Raw genomic sequence first — 23,069 nt, 5'->3', positions numbered from 1 at the left:
TTTATTTCTCTTTCTACTTCCTTCTCGCTATCCCCACGGCGAAAGATCTGAAAATCTGACGGTTGGCTATCTGGCCTCCAGAGTGTCTCCACAAACTCCTCCTGAGCAGATGCTTTCCTGGTGTTCCCCTACAGCTATCTTCCCCTTCGGCTAAGACGACTAAAAGAGATCGCGTCTCTCCTATCATTTCTTTAATCGTTACATTTTCATCTCTTTTATCACATACTTCCTTAGTTTTGATTTTTTTTAACTAGAAAATGTGCTGCTTGTAAAGAGGAATCCATAGAATGATGATGATTAACTCCTATCAGATAAAGGAGGATAGAGATTACAAGTAGAATTTAAAGATGAAACATTTTGCACATAAGAAAAAAGAGCAATATATTGCCAGTAATGAAGAGGCACACCGGCACACATGCATAAGCTAAGTAACTTAGCATCAGAAGACACTACTACAGAAACTCGGTAAAAGAGGAAAATTTTAACTCATTCCTATTAGTATTTGACAGATTAATTGGACAGTGAAATAAGGCTACGAGGAAAATGAACTATGTGATTAATGAAACACATATGAAACGCTTCTTTTCACAAATAGGATAGTATAAATAAGTCACGAGAAAATCTCAATAATTCAGAAGAGAGGTGACACTAGGAATTCATAACGAACTTTTTCTTTAAGGCCAATAATTTGTCAAATAATAACTGAAGACTATCTTTGTCCACCCTGTGACATCCTGGACACAATATTCAGCCTCTTTGATGGGTAGGTCAAAACATGAACGCCCACCAAACGTTTCCTATGAAAGCAACTTTCCCAAGGACTTGGGTTGGTCGGGCAACGGACAGACTCCCTGGCTCCCCAATCTCATCGGCTCCTCCCATACATGCTTCTCACTTCCTGGGAGTTCCACATCCTCCCCTTGGTCAGGTAGGGGGGTGTCCCCCTTTCTCAGTGGACTTCTAGCCTTGAGGACTCAGCTGCTAACCTAAACATTTAGGAATAATACATTTCCCCAACAGTGTCACCTTTCCACTTCAGAGGTATTCTGGTGCCAGCTGTAAGGCAAAAACAGTTTTGCCACTGCTTTGTTACCAATATAGAAGAAAGATATTGAAATAAACCAAAGAGAAGTAAAAGTGTTTCCTCGAACCCTGTTCCCTACATTTAATGGATTTGGGACAGGTCATCTGGATTTCTGGGCCTTCGTGCTTGCGGCCACTTACTTCGTCAGACCAGTGTAGTGGGAAAAAATCTTGCCCTTTGTGGCAGCATAGGCCTTAGTGCTAGCTTACTTGGCTTTAAGACTTCGTAGTTATGAGACCTTATGCAAATTCCCAATCTCCTTGAATCTCGTTTTCCTTGAATTATGTGAAAAGGGAATAAATATATCATTTGTAAAGATGTTTAAGAATCAAATAAGCCCATACGCAGTTCCTTTTTTTTTTTTTTTTTCCCAAAATGGGGCCTCACTGGAACTGGAACTCTTGTGAGAAATGCAGATTCTTCTGGCCATAACTGTGACCCACTGAATCAGAATCTGTATTTTAACAAGATCCTCAGATGATTCTAATATACACTGAAGTTTGGGAAGAACTGATATAATCTATAAAAGATGGGAAATGATAATAACTTCTTAACAAAACTGCCTGTGTAGTTTTTCTGTTCGTTAATATTTTATATAGTTTTTACTCCTAAAGCTATCAATACCCTGCTTTTGAAAAAACTGCTAGGCAAACTTTGGCATTTTGATTCCTTCATGATCTTTAAAGAGTTTCCTTCAGATTGAAAATATTAATAAGAAACTATGTCTGTTTGCAGGGTGGCACTTCTCCAGGCTTCTCTAGAACACTGTTCTCAAGCTCTAAAAACATAGAGTAATACATTAACTTATACCATTGTGAAAACCAAATGAGATATTCCATGATAAAGTTCGTAGTCCATGCCCAGCATACAATCAGTGCTCAAGAAATGTGAGTCGTTTCCTTTCCTGTTCATCCTTAACCTATCACAATGATTTTTTAAATGCCTATATCCCATATTAGGCTGCGAACATCAAGAGGGACAGAGCTTATTTCTTTCATAGACATATGCCGTAAATAAATACAGGACCTGCCACATCCTCTAAATGATTGCTAAATAAATAGATAATTTACCTACCATTATAGATAATATAAAGATAATAGATAATTTCTATCTTTGGCTATTTTTAGTGTGTTTACTTAAACTAGGACCAATGATTGATTGAAAGATTCATTTATGCGATTATTGTGCAGCTACTATGTGTCAGGAACTATGATAGACATGAGACAGAAATGATAATGAGCAAAAAATGACAGTCTGCTTCTAGTTTAAGAAGAATAGATATTCTCTCACAGCAGAACGGAAAGCTGAACTGTGATTAAGCGCTGTGAGAGAGGCACCTGGCCCTGTAGGAAGGTGGCAGGTGAGACAAATGTTGGAATAAGAACAGCTCGGCAAGATCTCGTCTTATTGATTAATTTTCCCTTGGTGTGCCAGGTCACTATATTCTATCGTCGTCTAATTCACTTTTTCTGGTGTTACTCTTCAGTGGGAAAAACTCCTGGGGCGCTGCTTCGGGAGTGAGAAGTTTGGGTGTAGGGAGATGGGTTAGGCTGCTAGCATCTATCTTCCTTAGCCGTCTTTTTTTCAATTAATGCACTGGTATTGATTAACCAAATGGTTTTGATACTGTCACTTCTGGGAGACAAATGAGCCACAGAACAGTTGAGTTCAATGATATTTGTAAAATAATGGAGGCCCAAACCGCCAGGTAGATAGGCGAGCCCAGGTGACCCCAACCAGGCTATTAGTCCTTCCACAGAGAGGACGGAGGTTTCCTCAAATTGCGGAATGATGATATCCAAGAAAAACACCTCATTTTACAACTTTATCTATGCCGGGCTTTTACTTAAATCATCTCAAGCCGATATCCATAGCCCCCGTCTACCGTTGACCCCCCTGGATGATAAAACTACTTTGAAACCTGTGACATGTTTGCAGACAACAAATTAAAGGGAGAAGTGGGCGGTCGTTGTTGAATTCGAGAATTTGTTCATAAACTCCCGCTGGGGACACCTGGCTGAGGTCAAGCCAGCTCTACGAGTCGGCGACTTACTTGTTCCTAAAGTAGAACTGCTGTCTGACAGTCGTCCACCGAGCCTGCAGCCGGGCCAACGTGGCCATCGCCTCCGGGCGTCCGCTTTCCCCGTGGTGTTACTCTCGGTCTCCAAGGCAACCGGGCTGAACCATGACGCTGCTCCGGGCGGGGGGGGGGGAAGGAAGGTTCCACTTGGCCTTGACTCCACTTTTTGTTTCCCCTTGTTTCAGTTTCTGGAACCTTAGGAAGAAAACGAATAAATTCTGGTGTGGGGAAATATCTGATGGCTTTGCCGCTGCGTTTTCCGTGGGTACAAAGAGGAGACTGCGGGCGAGGGAGGCGGGACGGGGGCGAGGGTCGTGGTCGCTCCCGGCATCCGGCTTCCGCCTGCCGGCCGCGTCCGGAAGCTCAGCGCAAGATGCAGAGCTGCTCGTGGGAAGGCGCTGGGGCGGTGCGACTCGGAGTCTGTTCTCGGGCCTGAGCCTCGAGGCCAGGCTCCTGGGTGTCGTTAATGTTCGGGGCCGCCGGGCGACAACCGATCGGAGCTCCAGCCGCCGGGAACAGCTGGTGAGGCTGGCGGCCCCGGGGATGGGCGATCAGCGAAGGGGGTGATGGCCCGAGGCTGCTGCTGGACCTGGAGTGGAAGGGGGCGGGAGTTGTGACGGAGGCTCTGAAGACACTTAGGCCTTGCTCTCGCTCGCGTCTGGGACGGACGCAGTCTGAGGAAGGCGTTGAGGTGTGTGCAAAAGATCTGTGAAGAAACGCAGCCGAGGCTTGCTGACCGCTGTCTGAACACGACGGTCCTTTAGGAGTCACGCCTTCTGTACTCCAGGAGCAGTTCATTTCCTGGTGGTTGTTGACCAGCTTAGGGACAGGGAGAATTTACCTTAATCCAGGCCTATTTCCAGCACTTCCCTGTTAAAATGGATTAGATTATACCAGGCTCTTGCAAGATCAAATCGCAGAAACCTCGAGTTTCGGAAGTTGGGTGGTGGAAGCCACCGCCTCCTCGCACCCCCTTTTGTGGAGAGGGAGTGACATGCCTGTTTCCGTACCTTGCACGTTCCATTCTAGTTAAAATGAGGTACGTATGGGTGTTCCCCAAAACATGTAAATGCCAGGATGAAGTGCGGGGTTTGACAGCGTCTACCGTGTCATATCACCAGTGCCACTTTAGAATAATAGATTGCTTTGACTTTTCAAAGTGCTTTCACATATTAAGTGCTTTCACTCTATCTTTATGACAGGCCTGTGATAGAAGATCATCACAGGCACAGAATACTTAAGTGACTTGTCCAAAATTGTCATGCACATTTTAGTCCTAGAACTAGAAGCTGGGTGATGGGTTTCTAGTTGAAAACTCTTATCATATGGCCCGTTTTTCTCCCCAGCTCTTTTCCTCCAAGATACACAAGATGAGCAGTGACACAAACAAGCAGATTTTCCACTGACAATTTTCAAACATTAAGTGTCGAACGGGTGAAATGAGGCTAAAAAATGTATGTCCGTTCCTGGATTCTGCAGCAAATGAGAACATGGGGGATTTTAGTAGTGTGTAACCTCAAACAATTTATTTTGCATCACCGATATCTGAAAAGTTAAAAGAATGTCTTGGCTAAAATGCTTTCAGTGAGATCAATTCATTCTATGGTTCATTTTATAATGAATATAGATTTAGTTATGTTCCTTTTAAATTCTCGCATTTTCCATTCAAAAAGGCAGGGAGCACTTTTTTAATAGTGATGTAATTAGCATAGAACGTATTTGAGTGTTTAGTAGTTTTAGTTTTGACAGTTGTACATATCGTGTAACTACCACACCAAACAAGGCCTAAGACATCTCCATCCCGCAGAGTTCTCTCTCCAGGGCACCTTTCTTAAAGTTTCACCATTCGATATCTTGTTAAGGGAGAGAGACCAAGTGTGCTATGCAGATTGGTCTGCTCGTGCTTTAGTGATACTGGTTGGTAGAATAGGTGACTATTTAATTAAAAAATATGACTCTGAACTCCTTCCTCTCCCTTCCACCTTCTACCTAAATCACGGTCAGGTGCCTCTTTATAATGCACAGCTACCCTCCTTCAGTTCTCTTTTAAAGAGCCTGTCCTATTTTCACTTGACAGCGCACAACTCATCTTTTCTTATGGCGCCAGAGAGCAATGGCACCAGAGTCTAACACAGTGCCTTGCACTGAATCTGTTTCTGAATGCAGTTCTTGAAATCACACCTGATCTGGCAGAACGAATGTGTCCCAGGCAACTGGAACTTTTATTTTCTAGTTTATCTGCACAGCTATCCTGTCTTCAGTGGCATTTACTATACAACTGTGCATGTATGTTTTGTCCCAGGGGGGACATTCCAGTGCCCCTCGGTGTGCTACTACTAAGTGGTTACCTGGTGCCAGGTTTTACATACATATCACCTTATGTAAATCTTGACGTAGGTTCTGTCTTTTTTTTTTCATTTTAGAGATGTGAGAGGGGCAGATATAGTTTAAGTAACTTACTTAAGTAGCGTATTTGCAGTGATTCCAGTATATTTTACAAAAATGCTTAACCACCCTAGGGTACTGCCCATGTCTGAGTAATATACTGTATCTCAAGGAGTATGTAAACTGGAAAGTATAAGCCCAGATTTGTTAACCAAACTGGAATTCATGACGTATTTAACTCCCATCTTGACTACAACTTTTTCTCCAGCATCAAGATTAGTATTTCAATTTTTAGTCACCAAATAGGTAATTGTAGATGGTTTATCTCTTTTTTAACAATTTGCCGAAAAGTAGAATTGATACTATGTTTTATAGTTAAGAAACCTAAAGAAGTTTTATATAATTAAATAATAAAGAGTCTGTGATTTTCTTTGTGTGTGTATTTCAGGAAATGAATATATTTTTTGTTCAAGTTAATCTTAAAAGTGATTCATATTATGTTTTTATAAAAAAAAAAATTATAGCTGAGAGTTTGTCACTTCCTGCCTCATCACTCACGTTAGGGTCCAGGATGTATTATCATGGTACATCTAATGTTAACCTTTTAAAATGTGATTCATTTGGTGCACAAATCAAATTTAGAATTTAGGTACACTCTCTTTATTACTTTTTACATTAATAATTTATGTTTAAAGTCAATCTCTGGGTTTTTTTAATAGGTCAAACTAAACATTTTAAGAATTAAGTCCCTGGTAATGAAAATATTGAATTATTGACATATTGAACGACAGTATTTATTTACTTAACTTTGTGGCTTTGCCTTAAAAAAAATTAAAAATAAACTGTTGATTCTAGACCTTTGTTTCTATAGTTTCATTACTATTTGTTATTTTGGTGTTTTTTTTTTTAATCTTGAAAAACTGCATAGTGAAATATGTGCATTTTTTAATAACTGCTCTTTTTTTGTCGTTGTCTTGAACTCAGTTTTATACTGTCAGGTTTGTTTGAGTCAGGTTTCTGTTTCAACGATTAGGAATCAGAGCAATGGCCAGTATGATTTGGGGCTAATAACTCATTAATCTTGGAATAGCTTCTTAGCATCCTTATCTTATGGCATGCTGGAAACCCTAAACCATCTTCAATAATGTGCTCTTAACTTGGCACATTTACTTAACTAAAAAATTTGAGTATCTAACTTATTAATGTGACAGAAATTTTGAAATCTCGATTGTCTAAATTTTTAGTCAAGTCATAGTTTTCTTTTGTTATTTAGTCATTCATTAGTTTGTTTATCCAACAGATTTTTTTTAACATCTGTGATGTGTCATGTATTATGCTTGATATTTGTAATTAATATTCAATTGTCTTCATTCTCATTGCTATTCTAGGAATACAGAATATATTCTATATTTGCTACGTATTAAGCAGTTACCATGTAGAAGCAATGAATGAGACTCATTTCCTATAAACTGGAAGTTTGCCTAGATGCACTCTCATACATGCCTGTTGACAGGAGTTGGAATGAATTGTCTTTTAGATTCCACGATTTTTTTGTTGTTGTTTTAGACTTTGATATTAATTCACTTAGGAAGTTTCTTATTCAATAGTTCATATTTCGAAAGTCATTAGAGTATAAGGAAAGACGTTTGGAATGACTACTGAAGTTGTCAAGTAACAAAAATCAAATTTAAATAATAAATGAGTTTGCCTTATTACATGCCATTTGGAAAGCAGAATTGGAGTTTTTTCCTTTAAAGCCACCTGTGGTTTGTTTTTCACCAGGTTGCTAGGGTAAGGAGGAAAACAAGCATTCTGAGTGTGCCTGTGACAAAAGTGACAGAGTAGCCGCTGCCCACAGCACCTCAGGTTGAGCGCTTCCATCATGAGAAAGGAGTTTTTCTGCGTAGAGAACTGTGACTCTTCACTTGGAAGGATGATTTTCTTTATTTCTTAAATCTGTATATCATTAAGACAAGAGCAGGTCAGATGTACAGAATTTTTTTTTTTTTTAACTTGGGATTTTTGAATTTTTTTTTTCTTAAAATCTTAGAATCTTTAAGGAGTCCCTGAATCTCTTGAAATTTTAAGAATGATTTTTGCAAATGTCTATTATCTCTACTCTGTCCAGCATTCAGAGTGGTTCAAGATCTCAGAGGTTGAAGGTCTTTGGTTGTATGATATCCTCAGGATTCCTACTATGGTTATACCTTAAAAGCAGACGGGATTGACATTTCAGTGACCAGTTTCTCTTAATTGTAAATAACCTCTATTTTACCACTTCGGTTGCAAGTTGAAATAACTGTTCTAATGCATTAAGGACCGACTTTAATCCTCATAGAATCTCTTCAAGATAGAAATCATACCCATTTTTATGATCCCGCTTTTACGATGACTAAACCAATTAGAAGACAAGTAATTTGTCCGAGGTCCTAGGGCTAATGAGTACCACTACCTATAAACTCAAGTTCTGTAGTTTCCTCCCAGCCTTTTCGTCCCTAGAGAATTTTATATTTCATATCTATTGCCCAGTGTTAATATAAAGTTATAATCGATCATTTACAGTACATTTTAGAATAACATAGGCTCCCCCATCCCCATGCTACCTTTTTTCAAAACGAGAGAAAAGTTTACTTCTGGTTTAGATAGGTCAAGGAGTTTTCTAAATGAGCCCAAGTATTGACATTTAATGTTATGGTTAGTCTTGAATTTCTAAGACGACCTCCCCCAAAATATATAACAAGGAGAAAAAGGAAGACATAGTCTATTAATAAGTTATTAGGCTGAAATAAAGACTTATTTTGGCAATATTACCAAATTTATAAATTCTGATGGGCAGCAGAAATCTTAAACAGTATAATTCTTATGGATCACATTCTGTTAAATTAGTCATGAAATTTAGTCCTTGCTGTGTCATCCTAAGGCTCACCATTTGCATGTTTAGTCACTCATTGTCAACGTTATGCTGTTATGCATCAATTTTAATTCATACCGTTTGGCCGTTTGCTATATATTTTTAAGGCCAACTATCCTTTTAAATTTTAAAATGAAGCTAACATGAGTAACGAGACACTTAGTTCTGAGTCTCTTTTCTTAAATTTGCGAGCAGTCATAGCACACACCCGTCAATCAGTATAGTTCAGGAACAGGTGCTGTGTTAGTACAGTTTTTTTGTACACGCTGAATTTTTATTCATACAGAAACTAACACCTAAATGACTATTTCTTCCCTTAAGTTTTTGAAAGCCAGTTAAGTTGTATTTAGCAACAGGTAACTTTTAGCACTCCGCTTCTAAAATTATTTAACTTTGTGGAAGAAATCATCTGTTTTATAAAGATAAATATGAGAATTTTACCGGGTGACAAAGAATGTTTGATTTTTTTCCTCCTTAACTAGATATTTATAGCTGTAGTCAATTACCATTTAGTTATATCTGGAAGATTTTTGTTTTCTGATGAACTTGTTAGATTTATTCAGCAGACACACATATCTATCCTCTTGTTATGCAGTTATTTTTAAACCAATATCCACTCAAGGAAATTATTCCCTAGTTTTTCTATAAATTATGTTTTTTTTCTCTTAGGAATAGTAGTTATTGCTAATGGAGGCTTCAAATATTAATAGTCACTGCCAAAATAGTTTTTAGGAAGGCCTTTTTTTTAATTAATTAAGCCTGGGTATTAAGGAAGCCAAGGAGACCAGTTCACTCATTTTACTGGATGTTTAGTATTTCCTAGAGGAGGGCAAACAAACTTGACCTTTGGCCAAATATTTTTACCCAGATCTGGCACATCAAATTTTGGGTTGATTGTACATTTTATAGTACTCAGCATAATCTAGTACCACCTGAAAAAAACAAAATGCTTATCTGCTCAAATCATTTCCCTTTATAAAATCCAGCTTTATATACATAGTGGGGTTATAACTTTATTCTCTTTATTTGGACCATCTTAAAAAAACTATTAGTGAACTGTTGCTATCTTAGACATTACTCCCAGTACAGACTATTCCCCAAAGATTTCATTTCCAAATGAACAGAAATTATTTTATAAATGCGAATATAAAACTTTCAAATTAGCAAAGTAGTAATTTGCTGAATTTTATAATTTATGAACTTCAAAACTGGATGCTTAATAAACAGATTTTTATATAGAAAAGTTATGTATTTCCAGGTTTCCCCTCCAATAGGAAATGTCTTATTAAAGAAAATACTTTTAGGATAAAGTGTTTCACTGCCGTGGTGTCTTCAGTGTAAATGTGAAGGCAAAGGAAATACATGAGCTATTGATCACGTCATGGTCTCTTGTGATAACTTTGTTTCTGTGAAGCCAGTGGTGCCAGTTTTACCCAAGTGATGGAAGTGAAGCACCTTGCCCACTGGCTAACGTTATTGGCTCTTTAACAGGGGTTTAGGGGGAATCGACTTGCAGGAGTCTGGTTAGTTGAAACTGAAGGGGGGAGGTAGTGATTTGAATTTCGAATGGACTTATATTAAAGGTATTTTTCCTATGTTTTTATAGGGTTTTAAAAAACGATTTCTAAAGTAGTATTTTAGTTGATTCATGTTTGAGTGACTTTATAGAATAAACTGGATTCTTCTAGTTATTTTTTTTTTAATTTCTCTTTAGAAAAACAATCAAATACGGCTGACACAATTTTAATGATGTTATAAAGAAATTTTGCTTTCGTTCTTAGTATCATTATTGGTTATATATTGTTAAACTAATAGTTACAGCAATATTTTAAAAATGAAATTAAATGAAGAGTATCAGATTTTAATGTGTTGAATCTGATCTGCCAACCTTTTTCTAATGTTAAGACCAAATTTTCTCTTTGAAAGTAAAGCATTAAATTGTGACTTCCAAAATAATCTGCAACTTTAGCTGGAGTTTATATTCATGCATTGTTAATTTCATATTAATATTTAGAACTAGTAATTCACCTATTGGTAAGAAAACTGAATCTTCATAAAGTAAGTGACTCCAGAACCAGGTGATACTGAGTCTTCCTGACAAAAAATCCTTATTGTAGTATGTGTTTAAACTGGCCAGCAGGCAGTTTTTAAAGGTGCAGTATTATGTTAAAAAAAAAAAACCAGGTCTTTCAGACTACGTCTCTTCCAAAGAAATAATGTTAAAGGGAAAGAACAAAATTCTCAGGAAAGGGAAAACAAAAAGGCAGTAATTAACAGAGGTGATGGAGGAGAGACCTGTTTGGATCATCAGTTTCGTCACAATTGTACCACCTGCTGCTAAAACTCATGAACAAAAATGCAAGCTGGGTTCTGGGATCGTGTAGCTGATTTTGGCAGCAGCTGGGCGAGCATTCAGGCTCTGGAACCAGATTGCTAGGGTTTGAATCCTGTTTCTACCACTTCCTGGGTGTGCCACCTTGGGCAAGCTGCCCCCAGCCTCTGCCGGTGTGTTTTCATCAACCACCTCATAGGGTTATTATGTGAGGATGAAATGCGATGATGCGTGTGAAACACTTAAAATAGGCCTGGCACATAGCATCGCTCAAGGGCTAGGAGCTACTCATGCGTTGTCCTCTGAGTGGTAAACCCACTTGAATCACGACGTGTGTGTTTTCAGGTTATCATTGAAATGAAAAGACAAAGTTGAAAGTTATTGTAGGGGACTTGGCAAACTTCTGAAAATATAGACTATAGAGAATACATGAAGAAGGGTCAGCAAAGTGTCGCCTGCCCTCATTTCGTTTTGGAAATAAAATGTAATTGAAACACTACCACACCCATTCTGGTATGTATTACCTGTGGCCGTTTTTGCCACATGATGAAAAAACTGAGTGAGCAGTGCCCAAGGCTTAGCCGGGGGACCTCAAATGTTTACTGTTTGGCCCTTTACAGAGAAGTGTGCCTACCCCTGTTATAGACTCTAGAAACTATGTTGTTTTCTATAAGTAGAATATTTTGATGCTTCAATTTGAGAAATGATTGTTCATGATCTTCATAAGAAAGGTACATATTTGAATTACCTATTATGTTTAAAAAATAAAATCAGAATTCTGAGCCCTCTTGCACACCCACCGATTTAGAATCTTTGGGAGCTGGGTTTGGAAAGGGCCAATATAATTTATAAAAATTCTCAAAGAATACTGATGTTTATCCTTGCTGACTAGTGGATAATTTTCTCACTGGTAGTATAGCTTAGTAGTTTTTGTCTCTTTTTATAAAAAAAGGCCAAGAGACTTCTTCAGATGACTTGTAAGAAAAATGATGGGCCATTTCAGAACAGTAAGGCTCTAGTTTGAGTATAGTTTTTGCTTCACTGGCTTATGAGATTAGTGTGGCCTAACTTAATGCCTAGTATTTGGTTAAACTTGCTTTTTATACGTATTACAAATCTTGAGAGCGCCTGCCAGTCTGGGTACTGGGCATGGCATGGCCGTCACTGGTAGAGCGTGTGGTGAGTGGAGGGTTGGTGCTTCTTAAAAATGGGGCCAGCAGGAGATTGAAAAAGTTCTCTCTATATCTGGCTCTCAGAAAAGGACAGGAATAGGCTAAAGAACAGTTTTTAGGCAGAAATAACTTTACCATAATTACACAGTAAAAATATAAAATTACTGAGACCTTTCCATTGCTGATATTCTGCTCTATCTTGAAGTAATTCCTATATTTAATAAAAGAACTTATACAGGAAAAGAGACCTTAAAATGAGTCCGAATATTTAAAACTCTAATGTGTTAGATAGGAAAATTAAAAAGCTTTTAAATATTTCTTTGTAATAACCATTAATTTTCGCCAGATTTAGAGTGAACTGTCTGCTGTAATGAGCTAGGCTAACATGGTTAATACTATTTTCTTTATATTTTTTCCTTTAATTTTTTTTTTTTTCTCTCGACAATGTAGGCATTTCAGTCGAACCATGGAAGAACTGGTTCATGATCTCGTCTCAGCCTTGGAGGAGAGCTCAGAGCAGGCCCGAGGGGGATTCGCCGAAACGGGAGACCATTCTCGAAGTCTCTCTTGCCCCCTGAAACGCCAGGCAAGGAAGAGGAGGGGGCGGAAGCGGAGGTCGCACAACGCACATCACCCCTGGGACCCCGGTCACTGCTTAAGCGAGGGCTCCGACTCTAGCCTCGAGGAACCGAGCAAGGACTACAGGGAGAATCACAATAACAACAAAAAAGATCACAGTGACTCTGATGACCAGATGCTGGTGGCCAAGCGCAGGCCGTCGTCAAACTTAAACAACAGCGTCCGCGGGAAGAGGCCCCTGTGGCACGAGTGCGACTTTGCCGTGGACAGCCTGGGGCCCAGCCTGGCCACCAGGACGCTGCGCCGCAGGAGGAAGGTGAAGCGCATGGCCGTGGACCTCCCGCAGGACGGCGGCTGCAAACGCGCCATGACGCAGCCCCCCGAAGGTGGCAGGGACCAGGACATGGACAGCGACAGGGCCTACCAGTACCAGGAGTTTACCAGGAACAAGGTCAAAAAAAGGAAGCTGAGAATCATTAGACAAGGACCGAAAATCCCAGACGAAGGCGTCGTTTTGGAAAGTGAGGAAATGAGCCAGAGCAACAAGGACAAAATGGACTGTGAGGAGCAGAAAGTCTCCGATGAACTCATGAGTGAAAGGTGACTTTCAGATTTCCTAACTATAAAGATATGTGTCTGCAGTGTTCGTGGGTGAATGTGTTTTGTTTTTAAATTAATTCTATTATTTTTAACTAACTATAATGGTAGTGATATTACTGCTTAACCAGGGTTACGTTTTCTTATCATTTATGACGTTTATGACAAAACAAAATCGCTTATTTGATTTATACAAAGTGTTTTGATTTTGTTGTAATGACTTAATTTTTAGCTACAAAGAGAAAAGGAAATAGATCTTCACAGGGAAGGATGTGCATTTGAATAATCGCACACCCGTAACTCTCAGAATTGGATATATCATTACTTACTTGTTTAACTATAGAGTATTAGTCTTTCGTTCTTTTGTTTCACAATTCATCAGTTTATTCTGATTACTGAGATTCAAAAATTGATACCACTTCAACATGCGTGGCTTGCTATTTTAAGTCTATAGATCACTAGGAGTTCTCATCACTTATGAATTGTAACACCCAGTTTACAGTCTAGAAACACCTCACCTTGTCTTTAGACAAATGGGGAAAGCAGTGATCCTTTGGCAGGTAGTCTAATCTATCCATTCTGGAAAGCAGGTATGCCACAAGGATGAGAACTGTTTTAACAGCATCAAAAGGTAAGTGACCACTTTTGTTTTACAGAGAATTAATGCTACTTGCAGAAAATTAGAAAGTATTGATACTGTTCATCCTCTTAGGTGTGTCCTTAAAAGCACATGCAGAACCAGTGCAGAAAAATCATTCCTTAAAATGGTCTGGTAAAGAATATTTGATTTTTAATTTGTAGGATTAGCGTTTTAAAAGTAGATTGTGACCTATAGAATATATATATATATATATGTATGTGTGTGTGTGTGTATATATATATACACACAAATTATTATGTATATATATACACACACAAATTATGTGTGTGTGTGTGTGTGTGTGTGTGTGTGTGTGTGTATATATATATATATATATACACACACACACACACACACACACACACACACATATACAAATATATATATACACACACATATACACATACATATACATATACATACATCTATAAAAAATATATATTTTTTTGCTTGTAAATGTGATTATGTGATTACAGACACGAGTAGGACCTGGTAAAATTTTATAGAATGGGCCTTTTATTAGAAATGGTTTGTTATTTATGTATTTATGCAGTTTTTCCAAAGAAGTAAAAATTACTTTAAAAACGTTTCAGAAAGATTTTGAAAAGTTTATGTTTCTGCTTTTCTTCCAAGAAACATGTCATTTTTATACTAGAATGAGAATGATTTGTATGCTGCTATTGGTCCACTGTGACTGAGGACACTTAGCTTGACTTGAAAGTAATTATCTTGCTCACTTGCTGGGAGGGAGGAAGGGAGTCAGTGGAGATAGTGCTCAATTCTGGATTATTCACAGATTCCCTGCTTTCTGGATGGACTGGGCAAGCCTCCCTTTTATTGACAGAGATCTACCGTGGAAGAGAAATGAGATGAAACCCTCTTCATTTCTTTTATTTTAACTTACGTGTATAATTGTTTCTTCCTTGTCACTTAAGAGTTAGATGCATATTCGTCCTGTGGGAAGACTGCTAAATATTTAAGGTGTTTTCCCAACAAGTGTAAGTTTTTTTGAGACTACTTCCAAAGCTTTCCTCCTGTAAAAAGTTATGTATTTCCTTGGAACCGATTTATAAGTAAGAATTGAACTGCTTCCGTGTGTGTGAGTGATTTAACAGGCCCTGAGTAACTGCTGTTCACTCTTCACTCATAGTGCTGAGACTGCTCATGAGACAGCCCCTGTTCTCTAAGCGTCATAATCTGGAATAGCAGACAAGCAGGTGATGAAAACGAAATGTGCGGAAGGAAGGTACTGGAGGGAGGACTTCCTGAAGGAGCTGTGCTTTAGAGCAGCGCTAAGCCTGCAGGGATGTTGGAGGAGGGAAGTGAGGGAGGGAAATGGCATTGCTGGGTAGAGGCCACCTTGCGCGAAGGCATGGCTTGTGAAACCAGCGTGGTATATTCGTAAAAGTATATGTAGTTCATTATGACCAGAACATAAAGTCGGAGTCGAGGCGACAGCAATAAGCAGGTCTTAAAGGCCTCGTGCACTGTGGGAAAAAGTTTGAATTTCACCATATAAATAATGGGGAAGTCAGTGAAGAAACTAAGTTAGACTCCCATGTTATCAATTAGATTTTCATGTTATCAAGATAACACATGTGATCCTGACAGCAGTGTTTCCTTCGGCTTTCACTGACCTCCGGTCTGTCCTTCAATGGGAGGTGAATTATGGCAGTGATAGTACAGAAAAAAAAATATACGAGAGCGGTTTTAAGAGCTGGAGACCCTGGAAGGTTGACCGACTGTACGTCAGAGGATGAATGAGAAAAAGGACTCTCAGATGATGCCCGGGTTTCAGGAAGAGAAAATAGAGGAAATGAACAGCTTGGGGCTGGAGATTGCGATTAGTGCACATCCATTAATTCAATAAGCATTCAGGGCATGTCTCCTCCGAATTCTGCGCTATACGAGTCACACTGAAAAAAGTGAAAGAAGGTGTCCCGGCAAGTGAGCCATAATGGCCGTCAGGTACCGATTTGATGAACACGTTAACAACCACACGATGTGCCCAGAGCATCTAGCTGGACGTCAGTGAGGTGAAATGTAACTAGGAAACGTTGTTTAAAACGCATGTAAAAATATCTCAAGTTAGGACGAGATCTCTGAGAACTAAGGGCTGGTCTCAGAGACGCGGTTTTGATTTCTTTACATCTTTGAGAAGAGTGACCAAGCAGAGAGAGATGAGCGAGGACATAAAGACCCCCCTTAGAGAAAGACCAGAGGCGAGGATGGGAAGAATTTAGGTGGGCGTCTACCCAGAGAGAGAGCGCCTTGAAATCTAAATTTAATCCAACAAGTGTGGCGAAGTAACTTTAGATTTTTAATGGAAGACTATTAAGACTGTTTAGATTTACAGAAAAGTCACAGAGATGGATGTCCTGTGCCCTGTTGTTAATATTAATAGCCTACGTTCCTGTGGCTCATTTGCCAGAATTGATGAGCCAGTGTTGGCACATTATTAACAAAAGTCAATACTTTATTAGAATTCCCTTTGTTTTAATTTGATGTCTTTTTCGTGTTCCAGGATCCCATCCATATTTTTAGTCAACAAGTTATATTTTGATAAGATGAACCTGCTTACATGTAGAATATATTAGACAGGGTAAAACTCTCTGAACTCAGAGAGATTAGAAGACCATTGTGCAAAAAATAAATAGATGAAAAGCACATAGATTCACAATCCTTTATCTGCAAATCTGAATTCTGAAAGCTGTGAAAACCTAATTTATTTGTGGCCAGACCTAACTTGACCTGTATTTAATGTGGATATTCATTCATTTAATTGAAAACAATTATATCAGTGTGTTTGATTACGGAGTGCTGTCCCAACCCCCTCTAGGCATCTTAGAACATACCCCTCTAAAATTTGAAGAATTCTGAATTTTAAATACATTTTGCTTCAAGGGGATGGGGACCTGAGGTGTGTACAAGTCCCTTTATTAGAGTTGCGTTGTTGGGGACAGACAGGAAAGCACTACAGAGTCACAGAAGAGAAAGAAAAAATCAATAGTAGTTTGGACAGCTAAATAGCAAAAAGACACAGACTTCCCAAAGTGTTTTTAATACTCTAACATCACTGTGCATCGACCAGCATGTATGTTTGTAAATAAAATGTGGATTTGGTGCTCTTAGAAAGTATTACTTTCTTTCATTAATGCTTATGTAGTATAGGGAGCTTCATACATTCTCTTAACTTGAGGAAAGTTAAAGGTTCAGAGTTCCTAAGGACAGTGTCACTTAAATTCTTTTAGTTTTTGTTTATATTTGTTTTCAAAAACTCAAACAGAAACCGAGATGAAATTTTATCTTCAAAAAATATATATGGATTTAGACCTCGTCTATAATTTTAATCTTTTTTTTAAATACTCAATTTAAATACTTTAAAACAGATTAGGATGTTAATGAAAAAAGTATTATAATATAAAAATTCACCTGGGGCAGTTTTCTGATTAGTAAAATTAAGAATTACAATATGAAGAGAATATGTGTGAATTTTTAAAGAACGTCATTCACTTTCTTTAGAGGACAAACCGTTTATCGTATGACCGTAATTTTTTTTTTAACTATGTTATCACATTTCTTGTATTCGAACTAATATTAACAATTAGTTCATGTCCGTCGAATGCCTACTCTTTGTTTTAACGTGTATGTTAATTTTGACACGCTCCAGCTTCTCTATAGGAGTTATTTTCGCATACTCCTTCATATTGGTAATCTTTTTTTGCTCAGTTTTTGCCCAGAGAGACCTTAACTTTGATTTAATCTGGATCGTTACTCTTGTCAACTATTTTCTTTCTTGCTGAGTCATAGAGTTGTTGTGGATTCTTAAGTAATATCCTTTCCAGGATATTTGCCCATGTGGTTATTGTGAAAAGTAATTTCGTCGCAGGCTCTTGTATTTCATGTGCGGAAGAAAGGCTTAGCCTGCTTTCGATGGAGCCTATTCCCGTTTCACCGAGCGGCGGTGTCCGCAGCTCGAGCGGAACCGCATGGCATGGGATAGGAGCAGTGTGCGTCGGAGGAAAGCGGATGATGAAATGCATCCATTGTGTCAGGACCTCGTTGCAGGCACATCTGGCGTCCCGTCAGGATCCCGTTAGCTTCCTGTGGTTTTATGTGCCCAAAATAATATGCTCTGTAGTTAATGGAACCAGGATATTTGCAGTTTGAAGAATAAAAAAAAAAATCATCTTATTTCCTTTCAAATCTTTGTTAGGCTTAAGGTCCATCTCTGAGCTGCCATGTCTTTTAAATTTTACGACTGAGAGATCAATTGTTCTTCTGATCTGTTTTTTTTCTTTTCCTTATGACAGTGATTCCAGCAGCCTCAGCAGCACTGATGCTGGTCTGTTTACCAACGATGAGGGAAGGCAAGGTACTGAAAAGTCATTTTTCTTCTCTCTTTGGAAAAAGTCTTCATTGTAAAGTTATCCTTATTACTAGTTGTTCCATAAGTTGATGACTGCGACCCATTTACCTTATGCACACTACGTAGTGCACTGGGGTTTAACTCTCTCACATGCCGTGGACGTATCTTGTCTTCATAACCTCAAGTAACTGACTATCTCTAATGCTAGTATGCAGAGCTGATAACACCGAAGGAGGGTTATCTTCCTTCAGGAAGCTTTACATACCTCAGTCCTCTCAGCTTTGTCTCTTTTAGCAAGTTTACAAGACACTGGTTCTCATTCTTCACCTGATTTCAAGTGTATTTAATTCTGTTTAAGCATTTATATAGTTAGATTTGCAAGTCATTTGTCATTTTTATTCAGCTGTGACATTTATTCACCCTATCTAGTTTGTAAGTAATTAGACAATTTTCATGGATTCAATATTGTAATTGTTAAACAGTAATGTTTTACAACTTAGATCTCTTCCATCTTAGAAATTTCCTGAGGCTTTTCATACTTTACCGTGACATTATTTTGAAACTACCTCTTCTGGAAGAAAGTATAAAAACCTTAATAAGGGAGCAGGAGGCATACGTGCAGATCCTCAATCATAAATGTTAAATGTATTTCTTAAGAATCTTTAGAGGAAAGCAGTAAGTTCTAAGGGTAAAGGTACTATTTATTGTTTTAAATATTAGTAGTTTAAAGATGCTGTGAGAAAAAGGACAACATAATAGCCATCCCACACAGTCGTTTCTTAGATAATAATTTTCTTAGACAATATTTTTTTCTCTTGGCAATACCAGTAAATTAAGTGATCATTCTTTTCTGTTTACTTGTAAACCATTTGTCCTGGATAAATAGGTACATAACTTTTAAAAGCTGTAGACTTTTTAAAGTGAAGAGATTTTGCTAAAATATGGTAGAACCTCAGGGCTAAGAGCGAGTTTGACTATCTCGATAATATACCTAAGTTCTCGTTAAAATACATAGATCTACCCAAAGCTATAGTATAACTGTTGAATTTGGTAATGAAATGAAATGAAAAAACTCTAAAAAAATAACATTTTAATAAGCCTATCAATCTTTGAAAAGCATGGAGTAGCTTAGAATATTATGCTAGCATTTATTGTGAGCTTATTATATTTCACATTGCTGAGTGCTTTTTTTTCACATTTAATTTACTTTAAATTCTTATTAAATTCTTTAAACCCCCTTATGATATCTGCCCGCCCTCCCTTTTTAAGATGATGAAACCTAGGCTAATAGTGTTGTAGTAACTCCCAATGTTACAGAACACTAGAATTCTAATTGATCTGTTTGCCTTTAGAGCCCAAGTTTGTAATCTTTACCTACTTGATTTCCCTGTTAAGAATAAAGTTGTGTCTCACATCAAGAGCAAAATAACCTTGTTTTTCTATAGTGATGTTGTCTTAATAGGAATTAAGACCTAGGGTAGTCAGTTTCAAGGGATTCCCTTTCTTTTCTAATGGTTATACCTAATCTGTGAAATTTCAATATAACTCTCAGTAAAAGTGCTGATATTTATATGTTTTGAATTGTGATTTTTTTTAAAACTAATTTTTATTAAATCCTCAATTGAAATACTGGTGACTCTGGTTTTCCAAATGCTTAAAATTTTTTTCTCCCTTATAATTTGAAATATAGCTGTTTCCCATAAAATCATTTTCAGTTGAAGCTTACATTTTTATTTAATTTGCATTAAAAAATATTTGTAATGAGAAATGGAAATCAAAAACTTTTTCTAAAGGGAAAAGTTTGTGGCAGTAGATTTTTATAAGAATCATGAAGAAACTTTTGAAGAAGACTTTTGAATACAGATTGTATTCAAAATGCTGTTTCTCTCTTATTTTTAAAAGCTCTCTTTTTCTGTATTTTTGTCTCTTTATTATTCCTTTTTAAAATAAAAAATACTATTGATTCACACCCAGGGCACGTTTCAAACTAAATTTTAAATTGATCAATATGCCACGGTTACTTATGGATGTTCTCAAACTTACTTTGACTAGTGATAAAAAAACACCTTGTAGTAGTCCGGTATAAGTTTCTTTGTAAACTCTGCGGTATTGTCACTTTTCATTTAAAATCAGCTTTTTCACAGCTATTGGTTAATGAACTTAATCAGATTAATTCCATTTAGTCACATCTGTTCATGACTGTTTCCCCTTTTACACTCCATATACATCATGAAATTAAGCTAATAGATACCATTATCAGCTGCAAAGAATAAGTTCTGCAGTTTTATACCTTTTAATTTCTGGCAGGAGATTAAGGCCTATTTTTCCTTAATGTGGAAAGGATAGCAATTTAAATGGATTTTTCTATAGTTTTTGCCAAAGGATTAACTGGTTTATTATTGTTTTTCGCATTTTTACATTTAGTTCTAAAACACAGCATTTTATATTTTTGTTGATGGCAGTTCTTGTTATAGTGTTAAAAAACCATTTCTTAAATGAAACTGTGGGGTAGAATAAAGGTTTTATATATATATGTATATATAGATATAGATAGATTATATATATAATTGCCAAATAATATACAGGACTCCCAGTTAAATTTGAATTTTAGATACCTAACAAATTATTTTTACGTATGTTTAGTATACATACTAAAAATTCCATACACATACTCTATAGTTATATTAAAAATTAATCATTTATCAGAAATTCAAATTGAATTGCTCTCTTGTATTTTTTAAATCTCAACCTGACAACTGGCTTTATTTGGATAATAAAGCCGAATCTTTGGGGGATTTCTTGTATTTGCACAGGTGATGATGAGCAGAGTGACTGGTTTTACGAAAAGGAGTCGGGTGGAGCCTGTGGCATCACTGGAATTGTGCCCTGGTGGGAAAAGGAAGACCCCGCCGAGCTAGACAAAAACGTACCGGATCCCGTCTTTGAAAGTATCTTAACCGGTTCTTTCCCCCTTACGTCGCATCCCGGAAGAAGAGGTCAGTAGCGCTTCCTGCCGGGTGGGAACCACGGGCTCTAGTCAGTCTAGGGATCTAAGGCAAAATTGGAAATGAAAGGCTGCAAACGCGAGATGCTGTAACGAAACACGTGGACCAGTAATTCAGCTACTGCATCCGTCGTGCTCTCAAATTATTAGAGAGGTTTGACTTGGGGTCGTGCTAGCCCCACCGTGAAAGTGTTGACATGACGGGAAAGGGACATCAGAAGCAAAGGAAAGCCCCGGATGACACCCTCATGCTTAAGCAGTCGATACTGTGCGCTGCCCACGTTAGACCCCGGCCCGGCATGGCTTCAGGCCCTTTAAGTTCAGGCTTTGCCTTTTCCCCACGACTATTCGAGATGCTTCCCTTCGCCCACTTACTTTTTGAATCCTGTCATTGACAGGATCTTTTTCTATGCCCCAGTGACCACAGAGTCCCCTAAGTTGAGTGCTTGGATTTTCCAGGTTTCCAAGCTAGACTCAGTCGCCTTCATGGAATGCCTTCCAAGAACATTAAAAAATCTGGAGGGACCCCAACTTCAATGGTAGGCATGCTTTTTTTGTTTGTTTAATTTTTGTCATGTTTGCAAATGTATTCATTTCTATGGAATAAAAAGCCACATCCTCATCCTTTATTCACATTCTAATGTTATACTCAAAAATAATCCATTTTTTTGTAGGCTACAAACTGGACCAGTGAGATTCCCCTATAAACCAAAGCTTCTAATGCTAATAAATTAGTTTCGTTTTGAACATCTGGGGAATGGCATTCGAGGGAACCTGGCTCCTGTCCTCTCCCCTGGAGGAGAATCACTGAAGGGAGAGCCTCTGATGAAAAGATGGGGCTGTTTTTGCTGGAGGACTGGCATGCTTCCTTTGGGAGAAGCTTTCTAGGGATCTAGGTTGGCCCAGGGTGGGTAGCAACTACTGTAAATTTTATATATTTTTCTCTTTTATGATTTTTCTTTTTTACATTGAAACCATTTATGTATCACTTGCTTTGCCAAACTGCTAACAAAAGCTAGAAAATTAAAAACGTCCAGATGTCACGTAGGTATTCTTTAATGTTTATATTGTGACTGGTTAAGAACTAATTTTTACATTACCTGACTGTTGTAAATAAAAAAAAAAAAAACAAAAAAAAACGTGATGCATTAACATTTATGGTTCATTTCTAGAGAAAACGTATATAACTAGCATTATTTAAAATACTTGCATTTTACTCAGGGTATTTTAACAAGGGCTAAGATGAGTAGTAGGTAAGGTTGATCATTTTTTCTAGAGCTTGTATTTTAAGTTTGCTTTCTACTTGGATAATCTGCTCTGTATCTCAAACTCATTGTATTTTATACTACAGTTTTCGTTGTACTGCAAAATCATCCTCGCTTTAAGCTAGCCGCCGTGATTACTAGTCTGTGCTAACAGAATCATTTACTACTACCTTTTAATTATGTGCTTTGTCTGATACCTGAAACCAGTCAAAATTATCATTTGGCTTAGAGCTTATCGAAATCATGTGAAAGCTGATATTTCAGAAAACTGTATGACTCTGAATCATATTTTCATGTTTAAAAGTGAGAGCTGCTTGCACATCCTTAGAATGACAGACCGTATGTGTCACTGTGAGTGTCAAAAATACTTGCATGAGCTCATTTTCTCCAGGCAGAAGGGAAATGTAACATTTCTATTGGTAGTATAATTTAGACACTATACTACGTTCAGGCCATTTGCATTCTTCAAAATGGTTATATTAAAATGATATTTTTAATAAGTTCAAATAATTGATGAAAACTGTGATTTCATACCTGTGTTTTTATGTTATTGTATAGATTAATTGTTAATTCAGCATTTAATGGCCAACTTAAATATGATGATTGGGAAAGAAACTTGGAGTTGACATGACCTTTACCTAAAGTTATTGC

The 23,069-nt window shown here is 37.7% G+C and overlaps 2 protein-coding genes across 7 annotated transcripts in view; one reads left to right on the top strand and one right to left on the bottom strand.

The window, feature by feature from the left end:
- Nucleotides 1-3,433, bottom strand: part of SPATA17 (spermatogenesis associated 17) — a 116,009-nt gene extending 112,576 nt beyond the window's left edge. The window contains exon 1 of one of the 2 annotated variants that reach the window (XM_015592761.2): nt 3,138-3,433. In XM_015592761.2, coding sequence (XP_015448247.1) covers nt 3,138-3,205 — 68 coding nt within the window. In that variant the 5' untranslated portion in view covers nt 3,206-3,433. The remainder of the gene's footprint in view (nt 1-3,137) is intronic. The other variant, XM_006916226.3, reaches the window with a different exon arrangement.
- Nucleotides 3,434-3,511: 78 nt separating this feature from the next.
- GPATCH2 (G-patch domain containing 2) overlaps nt 3,512-23,069 on the top strand; it is a 140,161-nt gene continuing 120,603 nt past the window's right edge. For 2 of the 5 annotated variants that reach the window (XM_006916225.3, XM_025049831.1), the window contains exons 1-5: nt 3,512-3,686; nt 12,415-13,143; nt 18,094-18,155; nt 20,963-21,145; nt 21,613-21,692. In XM_006916225.3, the coding sequence (XP_006916287.1) occupies nt 3,631-3,686; nt 12,415-13,143; nt 18,094-18,155; nt 20,963-21,145; nt 21,613-21,692 (1,110 nt within the window). In that variant the 5' untranslated portion in view covers nt 3,512-3,630. Of the gene's footprint in view, nt 4,204-12,414; nt 13,144-18,093; nt 18,156-20,962; nt 21,146-21,612; nt 21,693-21,827; nt 22,858-23,069 lie in introns of those variants that run through there. The other 3 variants (XM_006916224.3, XM_015592774.2, XM_015592773.2) reach the window with 3 other exon arrangements.

The sequence above is a fragment of the Pteropus alecto genome, unplaced genomic scaffold (genome assembly GCF_000325575.1).
Source record: "Pteropus alecto unplaced genomic scaffold, ASM32557v1 scaffold65, whole genome shotgun sequence".
Classification (NCBI taxonomy): domain Eukaryota; kingdom Metazoa; phylum Chordata; class Mammalia; order Chiroptera; family Pteropodidae; genus Pteropus; species Pteropus alecto.
This window is presented reverse-complemented; position numbering and strand designations above follow the sequence as displayed.